General features: G+C 35.7%; 1 protein-coding gene across 1 annotated transcript in view; it reads left to right on the forward strand.

Moving 5' to 3' along the window:
- spon1b (spondin 1b) overlaps positions 1 to 16285 on the forward strand; it is a 78144-nt gene that overhangs the window by 15670 nt on the left and 46189 nt on the right. Inside the window, exons 3-6 of the mRNA XM_055034303.1 lie at positions 3103 to 3236; positions 11533 to 11606; positions 13609 to 13731; positions 14291 to 14439. Coding sequence (XP_054890278.1) covers positions 3103 to 3236; positions 11533 to 11606; positions 13609 to 13731; positions 14291 to 14439 — 480 coding nt within the window. The remainder of the gene's footprint in view (positions 1 to 3102; positions 3237 to 11532; positions 11607 to 13608; positions 13732 to 14290; positions 14440 to 16285) is intronic.

The raw sequence follows: 16285 nt of genomic DNA on the forward strand, positions 1-16285 counted from the left end.
AATTTTTTTGCATGACATCAAAAATATGCCACACATTCTCCATATGGTTGTGTTTGGGACAACTCTGCTTCTCAAAAGTAACAGTGGTCTAGAAATATACCCTAAGCCAAAATAAGCTTTTTTCTAGCATTAAATTGTTTCTAGCATTTGGAAAACACATTTTAGAATTTAAAGCTCATCTTCTGAGAACATTTTTAAATGGATATATCCACACATTGTCGTCATATTATCAGTTTCAATAACATTACACATGATTGTTTTGACTTTAATAGTTTATTCCAAGTGTAATAAATTAAGGGATCGCATTCCAATCATATGACACGTTCAGCCATCTGGACGATGTGCAGCTGGTGTAGATGCTCCCTCCTGATCACAGAGAGCCGGCAGCAATGTGTTGATAGATGAGAAAAAAGAGTGTGTTTTATATCTGATACAGAATTGGACTATAAAATCATTAATTATAGAATTTTGTAACATTGTTCAGTCTTTTTTTCTAAATAACTAATGTTTGTAAGTTTATGTTTGGGATTTCACTGTGTCCGTTTGACTTCAGATTCCAGTGTATTAAGTGGACTGTAAGAATATTTAATCAGACCTGTCTTGAACCATATTTTGGGATCAGCGATAGGAACTGACTTGCTTCATAAACAAAACCAGTGCGGTTAGTATTACTGGTTTGCTTTATTCCATGAACATGCTGATGGTTGTTTGGCATCTCTTCAGAGCTGTTTACATCTCAGTAGATTCAACTTCAATTGAAATTTGCACGATGCAAATTTACTTTTATATTGCTGTCAAAATGCCGTCTCTTTTGGCTTTCATTCTCCTTTGGGTCTTTCTGAAATCTGTCTCTTCATTAGCCTTTTAGTGTGTTGTTTGTTTCAGAGTTTGACTGACAGAGCTTCAGACTTAGAGAAAAAAAAAAAAACCAAAAAAAGTAAATCAAAGGCGGATCAGTTACCATAGAAATATGGAAATTATTCATCAGCTAAGAAAGCTCCAAAAGGGAAACTGTTAGTGAGTTTACTTCAAGCAGGCTTTCTGGGAAAGAGTGCGGAGTCTTTGTTATTATTATAGTGAGACAGCTGGGGAACACATGCTACAAGGTCATAGGACCACATGAGGTTCTGTTTCGCTATGTGTTTAGTCTGTCAGGTTCGTGAAAGGTTTAAGTATTGAGACAACTGGACAGTACATGTCTTGAATGTACAAGTCTGTTATTATCCAAAGCATGAACTTAGGACTTTGACAAGGTTTCCCTTTCCCACAGCTTTGCTCTTGGCTCCTCTCACTCCCAAAGATTGGTCACAGAGAGTACTACTTGATAAGTTAAGGTCAAATTGCATGACTGAACATCCCCACATTCACAGGAAGTGGTGAAGGAAATCAACCTTTTGTCATTTCCCCCACAACATCACCCTCCTTAAGCATTCGCATATATTTATCTTGATAATATATGAAAAACATGTCTTTGTTGAACTCTCTTTTATTTTCCCATCTACCTCTTGTTTCCAGTGACAACTGAAACCTTGCAAATAAAGTGTAGATGACAGCCCATAGCAACCTGTTTTATGTTTTATTAAAGATGGCATCTATCAGATAAAAAAAATTGTCAGATCACCAACCCACCTCCTTTAAACAAATAAAGATAAGAAACATTGTGTGAAGATTAATTATCATGCTGTGAAATGATATTATTCCGGCTGTAACGATCAAAAAAACATTGTTGGCAGCAGAGAATAAATATTTATTAAGCCCTGACAAACACTCTATTACTTCCTGTCCTTCAAAGGATACAAGATGTTGTGGTTCCCTGATGTGAAAAATAATTACAGAGATGACATGGTGTTTGACAGCCATCTAATATTTCTGCTGTCTTTCATCATCACTTTGAAAATAAAGTAAAAAACCAACAACTATTGTTTACATGAGTTAAAAGAAAGAAATGTCATAATTTAACAGTGATTCAATAAAAATTACTTTGTAACCTTTTTCTTAAAGTACATTTTAAGGTTTACTATGTTGCGCAAATCTAGTTCCCCTATCAAGAACTAGTTCTATCAAGAACTAGTTTGTAATTGAGTCACATTTGTAATTGAGAAGATAAACCTTTTGAACAAAGTTCCCAGTCTTAATATAAACAAAATATTTTCATGAAATAAAGTCTTAATTGATATATGGATCATGATGTAGGAATAATTTTACATTTGCAACTTGGCCTCTTGTGTTGTCTTTGCTCATAAACACTGTGTTCAATGTGTTCAAGCTCTCAAAATGGCTGTTCTCGTTCACAAATTTTCATATTTTACAGAAAGCCAACGAAGCACTCTTAAAGCACTATGAAGATGGGTCTCATATTTAATAAAATTTAGATGCTGCATAAGCACATCAGCCGAAAATCATTATTCGCTTTAAAGACAAAATACGAGCTATGATTTCAGCTGCTTTTACTCTACTAAAGTCAAAGAGCAAAGTGAGAGTCATTATAATTCATCAAGCTGTGACTAAATTCCTCTATTTGTCACTGCTGTAGCTCCAAGTTCCCACTCTGTGTTAAGCTAAACTTTTGCTGTTGAATCTTCAACTTTATCCGCTTTTTCTGCACAAAGCAACATATATTGATCTGTTTAGGAGACAATAAAGTACAGAGCAAAAGTTTGGACACAGCCTTCTCATTCAGTGTGTTTCCTTTATTTTCATGACTATGTATAAGGCAAGAAAGCCCACCTATTAACCTGACAAGGCACACCTGTGAAGTGAAAACCATTTCAGGTGACTTCCTCTTGAAGCTCATCAAGAGAATGCAGGGTGTGTGCAAAGCAGTAATCACAGCAAAAGATTGCTACTTTGAAGAAACTTCAATATAAGTCATTTTCAGTTGTTTTACACTTTTTTTGGTACATATTTTCACATGTGTTAATTCATAGTCTGATGCCTTCAGTATGAATCTACAATGTCAATAGTCATGAAAATAAAGGAAACTCATTGAATGAAAAGGTGTGTCCGAACTTTTGGTCTGTACTGTGTATGTTTTGGATCTTTGTAGAGTGACTTCTGTAAATCTGATATGATATTTGCATAATACCATTTATTTTTTGCCAGATCATTGATAATGACGACACCCAGTTCATGACCAACTGTCCTCCTGCGGTGACAGAGAGCACACCTCGCAGAAGAACCAGGATACAGGTCTTGTGGACTGCACCACCCAGTGGTACTGGATGTGTCATTCTCAAGTAAGTTTTATTCTTGTCTAATTATTCTTGTCAGAGCTACAATGGATGTTGAATTGACTATTTTCCGTTAAATATCAGGGTTGCAATATCATAAAACTACTGGATTTAGTTTTGAATTTTTTATGTAGTTTGTGGTTTTTGCTTCTCCTTCAAATTTTAAGTTAAGTTTGCTTTTTAAAAAAGATAAAAAATGTGTTGGGACTATTATTTCAACATCTTAATAAATGAAGTTCCCATTTCCCAGGCCCAGTTACTTTTGACCTTACAAGCAGGTGCTCCTGGCTAAAGTCAAGTCATGACGCCAGGTGTTTATTTTTTTTTTTGTTTTTTGTTTTTTGTCTAGAAGCACAGCACCTTAGCTCTTGTAATGGGATGACCTTCACAACACACCTGGAGATGATGATTACTGGGTACAAGTTCTTGTTTACAACAGGTGTGACTTTGAGCATCAGCGTTACTTTCAGAGTATGTATGCATTATCTGTCTCATCGTTAAAATGGGTGCTCAAACATTCGGATCAACACTTTAAAATGCCAAATAAATCTTTTCTCAGAATATAGTGGTGTTCATGCTTGAGGATTTAAATGGCTGTTCAGTACCGTGTCATTTTAGAGCGCCATTGAAAACAATGTTAGTTTTTTTTTTTACTGCTGGTGATGGTCTGGGAATATTAATCAGATAAATGACATTATGCAGCTATTTAAAGGTTTATCCTGACAATTAAATTGCTCAGCCTAACTGGAAGTGTGCATATTGCCTGTCAGCTATTAGTAAGTGACATTTTGCTTTAATGAGAGTTGGATGACTTACAGGGAGCTTTGCTTTGTGGGAGACATATTCTTTGGTTCCTTCCCGCTGAATTTTATTCCTTCCTTCCTTCATTGGGTCAAATTGTAGTATCAGCAGGTGAGACAAACCCAAATATTTCTACCGATACTCAGAAGGGATAGTCTCTTCAGATTAGACAAACTTAAACCTCAGTAGTCACGCACTTAAAGTGAAGTTTTAACATTTTTGCTGTTTTGCACTTAACTGAAAGATGATTCATAATATCACTTCGTCTACTGAAATTTTTCACCTGCCAACACGTCAGGATAAATCAGACATGAGTCTACCAAAAGATGAATGTGAACAAAATGATCCCCACATATCATTTGCCTGATGCCCCGTCACCAGTATTCCCTTTGGCTTACCTTAGTATATTTAGCCCTTTATCTGAGTCGTTGTTCAACAAATGATGGAAAGGAGGGTTTCGGTTTCACCTCAGAAACCGGAGCACTCACTTCTGAACATTTAGAGGATTTTACTCAGTTTAATGAAAAAAACAATACTTAACATAAACCAGTTTACAAATAAAGACAGTTTGTGGTAAAAGTTATTTGTGTTGCCACACAAAAACCAAGTGGGTTGAGTGATGAAGTGATTTATGGTCAATTTTGATTGAGTACAGCAGACTTCATGACAGCCTCTGGACTGTTATGATAAACACATTTATTTCCAACATGTTTTGTTTCTAAAAGCAGCAGCAGCAGGCCGTTTTACCATTGAGTAAAAATTGGTTCGTTAGAAAAACAGAACAGAACCAGAAGAGCGAAACGTAACAGCCCGGAGGGACTGATTTTCATGCACATCAGCTACAATTTGTGCTTCTGTAAATGTAACATTGTCTGATAACAGAAAGCACTTACTATTAATACATGATGAGATGTCATTCAAGCAATGTGCCAACAAACATAAAACAAATGTGCACTACATGGAATGATAGCACTGCGCATACCTTCAAGACATTTTTTGACAAATAAGAAATATAAATGATAAACGGGTAAACCTTGCAAAGAAAACGTTTCTCTCTTGTTCATTTCTGTCTCCTTGTCTGACTACCTGAAGGGAATAAACTCCCTGACATGCATCTCTTCCTCCATTGAGCGATAAGCTTTAACTTGCCCTCCACAGCACAAGCACAGCTGTTGCTTTTAATTTATCTACTGCCGTTGTATGACAGATGGCATGTAGCCATCTCCAGTAATTGCTGGTTCAATAAATCTGACCCTGTGTTGTGGAACATCTGCTATTTCAAATTCACCTCATATTACTGTCACAATCGTCCAAGATAGAGATTTAGGATTACCTCATCTAAACTCTGTATTATAAGTCTTAATTTTACCTTGTTAGCCTAATTTTGTTTCTGTCTACAACTCTATGTTCACAAGCCACTCTGGAGTGAAAATGATCAGCCCTTGTTTAGATTTCTGAAATTCCTCCTCTATAGTTGCACTTAAATATTTCAGACCATCAAACAAATTGTCATGACAAATAAAGATAATTGAATAAATACAAACTGCAAATGTAAATGCATGATTTTTTTAAAAAGGAAAACAAGCTATCAAATTCAAGCTGACATATGTAATCCAAAACAAAAATACTTAAATGAAGTAATAAAAAACATAAAGTAGGTAAAAAAAAAAAAAAGATAAAAAAAAAACAACACATCACTCCAAATTCTAAAATCTGTAAAGTCATTTTTAAGGCTTTAGGGATTCCATGATTCAGAATGAGAGGCATTATCTACAGATGGAAAAAAACAGAAAACAGATGGAACAGTGTCGAACTTTGCCAAGAATGACCAGCTCACCAAAATTACTGAAACAATGCGCTGACTGATCCAGGAAATCAAAAAAGATCGCAGACAACATACAAAGCAGAGCAGGCTTCATTTGCCTCTCTTATGCTCAGCCTTCATGATTCAACAATAAGAACGAAAATGGCCAAAAATTGCATCCATAGGAGAGTTTCAGGGTAAAAACTGAATGGCCAAGAACATCTTTACCAAAGACTTTAGGGAAGATAATCTGTGGACTGACGAAGCGAAGCAGAAGTTTCGAATGTCAGGAGAATGTCAGACCATCAGTATTGAGCAAAAGGTCAAGAACACTTGGGTTGTATCCAAAGCACACCATTTTCACCTCTGAATAGATTAAGAAGAATTTTCATGAGGTCTTGTTGATTTGGATAAATGGGAATTTGGAAAACTACATTTTTGTTCTTTTGGTACATGTCTGATAATCTTAAACATGCAAGTATGAGGGGGGAAAGCCAGAATACATAGAAAAAGTCAAATACTCTTTTAAACACTGCAGTGCTTGTGAAGAAAGGCATTACTGATAATGAGTCTGTTAGATAAAAACAATCAAAAATCAACTTTACTACACAAGACTAATCCTGACTTCTTTATGCAAACTCATGTCAACGTCACTTAATTCAATAATCCTTAGAGCCAAACATTTCATTGTTGTGTTCATGTTCAGTTTGTAATATGTTCAGTCTTGAGGATGTCAAATACTTATCTGGAACTGGTTCTGACTCCATTTTCCTTTAATTGGTCTCTCATATGTCTTTGTGCCCTTTTGGACTCGTATCAGTTTTTTTCTTCTCCCTCCTGTGGTTTAGATCTAATAACTAGAAAAAAATGTGCTGTCTCAAACCACCAGAAGACGCTATAATACCATAAAGACTGGAGTTTTTTTTATTTTTTTTTTATTAGATCGGCTGTACCAAGATTTCAACAAATATAGTGGAGGAGAAGTAATTTCTTCTGTAAAATTTACTATATGTGGATTTGCCAAGAATTACATAAGATGCATTTTTTGTTGTTGTTGTTTTTTTTTTTTCACTTTCAAAGTTTGCAGTTTAGTTTAGTTTGTTTATTCTCACATAAAGACGAGAAACAGGGAAGCTCACCCAGCTTTACTGTGCTGGGAATAATTACAGCTGACGTAAAGTGATGAAAAACAGTGGAACATAAAAAATAAAAGGAGTTTGTTGTAAATTGCTATAGTTTTCGTAGAAGTAAATGGTAATAGTAAATGTATTTGTACAGCACTCCATCACGTCCAGAAGACCCCAAAGAGCTTTACACTACATAGAAGTATTATAGTAGCGTTATACTCACAGATTTGTTTAAATGAACTTTAAATCACTTCTAGGATAACATTTTTGAATTGTTGTTTGCCAGGTCACAGCTGCTGAATCTTGTAACTCCTCCAGCGTAGTCACAGGTGTCCTGGAGTCCTCTGTCATTTGTCTCTTTGTCACTCAGTTTGTGAGAATGCCTGACCATTTCATTGCCTCAGAGATTTTCTGTTTCCATCCGTTCGCTTATACTTTTCAGTAACCTATTCTATGTTTTGTTTGTAGTGCTCTCCTAGTCTTCATGCTATAAGCTAGGAATACTGATTAATCAGTGAGCTGACCTCCCAGACTCAGATGTCTTTACATTACAGTCGCTTGAGATGCATTTAAGATGATCTCCGATCCACTCATTGAGAAATTACAATTGACTAGACCGTTTTTTGAATTCGGTCAGTCACTTTAAACGGGGTGAATACGTATTTATACATGCATTTTATGTTACATATTTTTATTTGACATTATTTTATACAAATCTATTTTCAATTTGACAATATAAGGTCATTCTTTTTGACAAAAAGCCAGATTTTGTTGCTCATGGTTGATTTGTTATGCAAGAAATGGGTAAAGCGTTCAGTGGAGTGAATACCTTTCATAGGTCCTATAACTTTTTAATCGCAGTCTGTGTAAGCTGTAAACTGATGGTAAAAATAGCCACAGTCCAAAAGAACATGTGAAACTTGGCAAACTGTTAATCAAGAAACTTTCAAGATTTCACAAGAAAGTTACTTTTAAGGCACAGTTAAAGTGAAATAAAACATTTTTGTTGTTGTTCTGGACATCAGGCTGTACTGCTGTGTTCTGTGGTTTGACAGGCTTGTTAGTGCTGCTTCTTTAGATACATTTTTCCTTCTAATTTACACATTGTGAGCTGAACCCTGGAGAGAAGTCACCTGTTACAAACACTGCTATCGGTTTCTTGGCAAACAAGCCATGTCAGCATCTTTTAAATAGCACACTCCATAATGCGCTATTTTTGTTCGTCTCTCTTGTTCCTGGCACTTGAACTAACAGCAACTTGAAGATGCAGTGAGCAACTTGTCTTCTTGAGGCTGGTTGTGTACTGTCAGGACTGCCCTTCTCCTCCTCTGCTGGTCAAATTCTTGTCATTCATCTTGTTGAGCTGCCTAGAAATGTTGCCTCAGGCAGCGGGAAACTGCAGCTGTAAAACCTCCACAAAGTGCTGATTCTCCACCCCCTTTTCATAACATATTTATCTTTTTAACTTACTTATCCTTCATATTTTTTTCTGTTGAGACATAATTTCCAAGAGATGGAGATTTAAATACTGATAAAATATGAAGCTTTGCTCCAGTCTGTTCAGTGATGTTTGGTATACAGATGTTTATTTATTTACTTTTTAATCTAGCAGGGATTGAGGACAAATAAGATTGAATTTAAAAAGTATCAAGGAAGAAACACTTTGAACATCAGTAACAATCCAACATTTTTAGAAAATGTTACAGTTGTTGAAATAAACTCAAAATAATCTATAGTTACACGTTTACAAAAGTTATCAATTCAGAATAGTCTGTGCAGTAAAAATCTTACTTGAAGAAAAATATTTGTTAGGATCTCAGGCAAGTAACTTGAGATAATAGATATACCGTCCTTGGCCTAAATGACCATACCTAATATAGATTATAGCATTTTAAATCCTAAAGCACATAGAGTTTGGTGTAGAGCAAAAAGAAAAACAAACAACTGGTTTATACTTGAAAGTTCTGCTTGTATTAGAACAGAAAACATAAACAACTTGATTAAATATTCTCAGATTCTTGCAATAATGATGACTCACTCACCCAATTTCCTTCCCTTTCCTGTCTTGAAGTCTTCATCCCATTTCATCTGACACATGCTATGATGAGTATTTTCAGCCCTAAGCTCTTTTATATTCCTGCCTTGTTTTGACTTTAATCTTTTTCAAGCATGAAGTTCTTGTTTAAGCAAGGCCCCCCAGGCTGTGACAAAGTGCAGAGTGTGTACGAACATTAGACTGTGTGGGTATTTGTGTGTTTCCCACCTCAGGTCATAAAAGGCTTTCTTGTAGCTCTGATGAGTTTACCTCAAATCAGTGCTTTAATCTCAAGAAAGTCCTGAAAAGTCTTTTGGTGTCTAGTGTTTCCCACCTAGAGCTAAAATAGAGAGGGGCGGTGAGAGAAAAACACGTGCGTGTGAGTGAAAAGATGGTGAGGAAGACTGTTTTTCCAATCTAGGTTCTGCTGTCCTGGTGATCGTTATCAGGTTTATACTTAGAATTCTCCATCTCTGCCCTACAGCTGTCTGTTCATCACATTTTCACCTCACATCGACCTCTGGTTCATTTTTCCCATCAGTATTCGGATGCTGTTACCGGGAGGAAGCCAGTGGGAGGCGGGTGGAGACCCTTCGCCTGTCAGTGACAAAATTCATCTCCTTACACTAGGAAGAGAAATTTGGTCAGATAACAGTTTGATCTGATGCGGTAAAGGCTTCAACAGATAAAAAAAGTATGAATATCCCATTTGCAACATGTAGCCTGCTTAGCGGTTGGTGACATTAGCATTTCGTTTGACTGAAATAGCAAAGTGTATTCATTAAAAGCTATGTATTCCAACACTGACTGACTTTTCCTGAAGGAAATATGAGGAGTTGAAGCAAGGAGACTAGGAATGATAATGTGGCATGGCTTTTAAAAACAAATAGAAGATTTAAATTTGTTGTAGAACAATACTCAAGTCACAAAATCTGAAAAGTAATGCCTAACAAAAATAAATTTAAACTGTGATGCATAGAGTAGATTTACAAACACACAACTGACAAAACCTGTATCAAAACATTGCAGATGAACAAAAAAGATTCATAGTTTAACTATTATTTAAAGAAATGGGCTAAAACACCATGAATATAATTTTACATGAAGTTTTACCTATTTGTGCCTACAAGATGCAGCAACCGAGTTTTCTGCACACCTCTAAAACAATTTGCCTTGATTTACTAGCAGTGGCTGCTTACTGACAAACAAATCTAATCAAATTATTTAAAAACAACCAAATTTTAACATAGATGTCTAGTAGAAAGGAGAGCAGGTGCTAGTGTACGCAAAGATGCTTACTTCCGCTGACTTAGTGAATAATGCAAACTTCCAGCAATTTTTTTCTATACCGACTAGAAAATTTTATCAAAAATGATCAGGCTCAGTAATAGTCATTATATTTCACTTTTGTTCTCCAATTTCATGCCCAAGCAGTCACCCCATGTTGCAGAGTATGCTGCACCATTCAGCCCACGTAAGATTTATAGAAGCAATATAACCGATAACTCCTACCTAAAGTTGGCACGCCTTGCTCTGTCTTCATTGCCAGGGTTGTTCAGCTCACTTTGAGGCAGTTTTATTTCTCTCTATTGTATGTGGGGAACACTACTTTTATAAAAAGAATACTACAGCTATTTATTTCTTTTCTGAAATAAAGAAATATAGTTCTACTTGCTTACAGTGTCAGTTTGGGTTTTTCAAATAATTTCACGTTTTGATGGAATAATGCTCTTAAACAGTTGAGGTTTGTTACAAGGATAATATTTTTTTGGCTTATTTTTTCAGTCTTTCCTGAATTTTAGTTGTCTGTCTGTTTGTTACCTTGCCAGAAAAGCATGATGACTTTTAGAACCATTTACTGGGTTATTTGGGGGTAGTATTGGGATTGAAGAAATTGCAACAGACTGTATTATTTACTGCAAGAACATTTGGCTGGTTTGTCTGGAAAGTTTTGTAAGGCACCCCACCTTTGTGCTCCTCTCATTATTTGTTACTGCCTTTGTTTTCAGAATATCAGTAGAAGAGGTAGAAAACAAAGCAGATGAACTGTCTTTGTCTTCCATTATAGCATTTCAGAAAACAATGTAAAAGCATTGGTAAAAAACAATCAATTTTAGATGGGGCAGTTTAATTTTCAGTCAAGATTAACTCATCAATTACAGCCTGGTTTTGTCTACAATTGCACAGATCTATATTCTCTTCTTAATGTAACTCCCTGTCTTTTCTCCCTCTTCTTCGTATCTGTGTGTATGATAGCTGCTGTTGCGGCAGGATGATTGCGATGTGAGAATTGGAGAATGTGTTTTTCCTGTGAAAAAATGTGTACTCAGTGTCCATTATGAAACCTCAGACAAGCCATTACCTTCCCGTCTTGAGGAGGATTTCATGGATCAGACGTAGAAAAGAAACTCTAAAAAATCTCAATTTCATCCAGCTTTTGCACTCCTATGATGATCCAACTTTTCTCCATTTTCTTTTTCATCTTTATCCTAACTCTACATTTCTTCCAAACTTGTTCTCTATATGTGTCTGCAGGGCCAGTATTGTGCAGAAAAGAGTCATCTTTTTCCAGGATCAAGGCTCTCTCACCATTCGACTGTGTGAGAAAGGTAATGACAGCTGCCCATCTTCTCTTTCACTAGGTCTTTTGCAGCTTATTTTACAACCTAGACTTGTCATCATGCAGCTATTGTAGACTTCTTTGAATGTAGTATCTTCCCTGTACTCTGGTTCAGATAACCTCACACCTACCTAATCATGTTTCAAAAACTACATGGGAGAAAATTTATAAATTTTCTCTATAAATATACAAAAAAGAAATCTCTATTTACATAATATTCGCATCAGATATTTGTAAGAACACTAGTAATCCTCACATTCTAAAACATCAAGACCAATTAATTATTGGCTGTAATTTATATATATATATATATCTATATATCTATCTATATATATATAGATAGATAGATATATAGATATATATATATAGGGAGAGAGATACAACAGATGGTGTTTAGTATATGGATGGATGGATTCCATAAGCTTTACTTGCTTTCCATTTGCAGCTGTGGACTCGCAATAACTGCCTTGCATCTTCAGATTATTATCAAGAATGATAATAATGAGACATTCTTCACAGTGATCACCAGATTGACAGTGAATCTGGTGCTCACTCTGAGATCTCCAGATTTCTCCTTTCAGTCATGGTTCAATGCTTGTAGCCCACATACGGCATGAAAACAAGTCCCTCTACATAAAGGACATGTACAGGTCTAGTGAAAGAAAAAAGGCAGCCAGCATCTTTGCAGACCATACACCTCCTGGACACAAATTGTTTAACCCTCCCACAGTCGTATGAAAAAACTCTCAGGAAGTATGAGGCGGATGTCGTGGTCAAACTGTAAGATCCCCAGGGCAATGTCTGAGGTTTTATGTTGATTGTACTTCTGCCAAAAAGAATGCGTCACCATTTTTAAAATCTCTTAAAATCATCACCACAGTCTGGTAAAATGGTACACTCACAGGGGTCTGTCCGCTCAAACGCAAACATTCATTGTTCTATGAAAGCCGTATCTGGTTGAATGATTTTATCATGCTAAATCTCAGAGGACTCCTGTCTTCATAAAGCTTTTCACTACACACTAAAATCTAATTTTCCATGCTATTATGCAAGTCAATCAAGCCACCCTGTTTCCATTTTCTGACATAAGTTAGGTGCTTAAAGTTTGACTCGCCTTTCTGCGACTTAGATGTCAAGAGGAAATTTCCACTAAATAATTGGGTGATTCATAAATATTCAAACTATCATCTTGACCTATCTTTCAGCAACACTGGTCCAGGGCAAATTTAGAATATTTATGAGTCTATGTGTCATTTCTTTTCTTTTCCTGCTTGCTAGATTCTTACTGCCTCTTATTGCTATCAATCATCCTTTAAATTAACCCAAGTAATGGTTTATGAGGATTGTACACCCTAATAACTTTGAAAAAGTTTTGTTTGAGTAGGGGGTTGTACTTAAGTGCACTATATCTATTTAGCAGACAGAAATCATGTAAATCAGACAAAAGTCAGTGAGTTTTCCATTGAAAGTTTGTATGAAGGGACAATATTATGCATTTTACAGGGACATTTGGTCTGACTATTCATGTGGACTAGATTAAACAATGCACTTTTTTCTAATTGCAGTGATTTTCCGACTTTTAGGTTTCAGCACATCTATCCATCCATTATCTTATGTTTCCTGGTTAAAAATATGAGATTATAATACTAGAATAAAAGCTAACTCAGGAGGATTGCTTAATTTTCTCTGCAGTGTGGTGCTGACTGAACCCATCATATTAAAAAAACTGCACTGTTATTTAAAGAACAGCCTATGTTCCCCCATTGAGAATTTGTAGAGCTTAAATTTTGTGTTGACATTGTTCCTTTGGCTTGCACTGAAGCTGAAAAGAATGAGGTCACAAATGATTCAAAACCTACAGACATGTTACCTTAATCATTTGGAAAATATTATCATTTTCATCATGATATTATTTAGGTGACTAGTCTGAGGAATTATTGTATTGTTTGAGTTTTTGTGTTTTGTATCTTTCACATCCTGTCTCCCTGCAGAGCGTGTTCCCGGTGAAGTCACTGAAGTACCTGCAATCGAATGCTGTGCTTGTGGAACTGCTAAATATAGACTTACCTTCTATGGCAACTGGTCAGAAAAAGTACATCCAAGAGATTATCCAAGTGAGTAATTATAGCATTACTGGCCCAACACTGACATACATTCGGTGTCTGATTAGTTTTCAGCTATTAGTTTGTTCCTCACAGTGAAGATTTCATACGTTTTGGGTTTTTGTTATCCTGGAATTAAAAGGCAATTCAAATGGCCTGAAGAATCAGAATTTCCTTTGACATTAACCATTATGCAATATTCTAATGACATTCACTATTAGTTAGTCTCACATAAGAACTTTATTTCACTCAAGTGTCTTCAACTGATTGAAACAAGTGAAACAATGTATCAGACAAAGATTCAAAGAGTAAAAATCGGACAGACTTGAACATAGGAAAGTTCTTTGGGAAAACAGCTCAATGTTTAAGATTTGCTTAGGTTGGATGTTAAATTTGTATCATTTAAGTATGCCTGTACTTTTAGGTAAAACTATGACTTATCATAATTAGTCTTTTAGTCATAGAGTGTTTTTTTTCCCCTTTGGTTTCTAAGCTGCTGACAGAGAAGAATTATTATCTAACATCTTTCACAAATTAGTTATTTCAGTGCTAAAGTTCCCATCTCCTTTAGGACGTGCCAACCACTGGTCTGCCCTGATTGGTGCGTCCCACACCAGGAGTTATGTGCTGTGGGAGTACGGCGGCTATGCTAGCGAGGGAGTTCGACAGGTGGCTGAACTCGGCTCCCCCATCAAGATGGAAGAAGAGATTCGACAGAAGGTAAGAATGGCATTCATTTAAAACGGCAACCTTCCACTTCTTAGGTTTTTATACTTTTACTGAACTTATGACTGAATAATATCTTCAGTTTTTTTTCCCCTGAGAACAAAATTTGACTAAGATCTTTTTCCATAAGATAAGGACTTTTCTTTTTAAAAATGTAGGGCCAATCATTATCATTCTCACTTTTTACTTTTAAGTTTTCTGTGTATTTTTTTTAATAATGTTTTTTAATGTTAAAAAAGACAGTCGTGCTTTTGGTTTACAACTAAAAGGTTAGAGAAAAACTATTTTGTCTTCAGAAGTGAAACAATGTATCGGAAAGAGTTTTTTTTTATGGGTCAACACAGTAATAGTCTAACATTTTTGAATGCTCCACACACAGGCAGACAGAAAATTGGTAAAAAAAAATAAAACATTATATTTTGGCATTACTATAAAACCTTCATATTGGTATTGAAGATGGGGTGTGAAATGTTAGTCTTTTAATTAACAATTTTGGTACATTGCCAACACATAGCCATCAGTTCTGTTGAAAAGAGCAGCAATCTTTATTTTTTTGATGTAAGAATACTGAAAACCTGCTTGGCAATGTAATGTGGTATCATTAAATTACATTTAGAATATAAGTAATGATCCAATTTTTAATGGCTTTGGTTGCATGGAGGTAGGTTTTATTTGTAATTGTTGTTATCATGTATCAGATTGTGTTATAAATTCATTTTGATAATTGTGGCTGCCAGCGATAGTAAAAACATAAAGCTTACAATATTCCTCACCAGGAAAGAAAATATTTTTCATAATGTTGCTATGGCCTACAGAATCATTGGGAAGACATTCACTTAGATGATCAAACCACAAAAGATCAACTATATTTTTTATTCCTGGGTATAAATGTTGCATGGTTTCTTTGATTTCTGTTAATTTTTCTTGTTATTCAAACACTGTGTTTCCTTGCTTGTTTCTTCCTGTTTTGAATCTGAGTTTTATGTTAGCGGCGCTTTTAGGGTGCCTTTGAATTAAACTGTTAGCTAAAGTTCATCTTGGTTCTCCTAAATTCTATATTTGTGCTTTCTTTCAAAATATTATGTTTGATTGGATTTCAGATCAGCACGTTTACCTACTACCTTTAGAAAAAAGAATTGCTTTCACAAAGCTGTTATGATGGTTTTCAAAATAGGAACAGAGCAAAATGGTGGAAATGATTGTTGATGGCAAATGATGACAGTAATGGACTGCATTTAGAAACCTTTTACTGAATACAAAAGGACATTGTATGAGGTTCTTTTCACTCACACACAGAACAGCACCGAACAGACCTGCAGTCAATCAATGTAGTTGTCGTGTTCACATTTTACAGACAAGCCTCACCATTTTTGCCATTTAAACTGTTTTTAATCCATGAATTAAAACTTTAGGATTAAGTAAAATGATGCTAATAAATACAAAAAGTAAGATAATAAATTAGTTCCAATTAATATGCACTGCAGATATATCTCAGTTTGATGTGGACGTCGATGGATTGCCACACATGCTCCTTTTTCTCCTGGCTCTGAAAGGTGTGGGCTGGACATTTCAGATGGGAACAATAGTGAGTTGTTACAGGAGTGTCGGTGAGGTGTGTGCCTGTCAGTTCAGGTTTGGACTGCTGTGTGGAGACATTTTATGCTGACAGAAAGCCCTAACCCCTCTCTTGGCTGGTTTGGTCTTTCTCATGAGCTAAAAACTACCAGAAGACAATGAAAACTTCAGCCTGTTTCACTGAAAACATTTGATGGCTTCATTGTGCTCTATAGAGTGGGATGCTGGCTGTCGAGTTGGAAGGAGCAGTTCAGCTTCAGTGATT

The sequence above is a fragment of the Poeciliopsis prolifica genome, unplaced genomic scaffold (genome assembly GCF_027474105.1).
Source record: "Poeciliopsis prolifica strain line A6 unplaced genomic scaffold, Auburn_PproV2 SCAFFOLD001, whole genome shotgun sequence".
In the NCBI taxonomy this organism is placed as follows: Eukaryota; Metazoa; Chordata; class Actinopteri; order Cyprinodontiformes; family Poeciliidae; genus Poeciliopsis; species Poeciliopsis prolifica.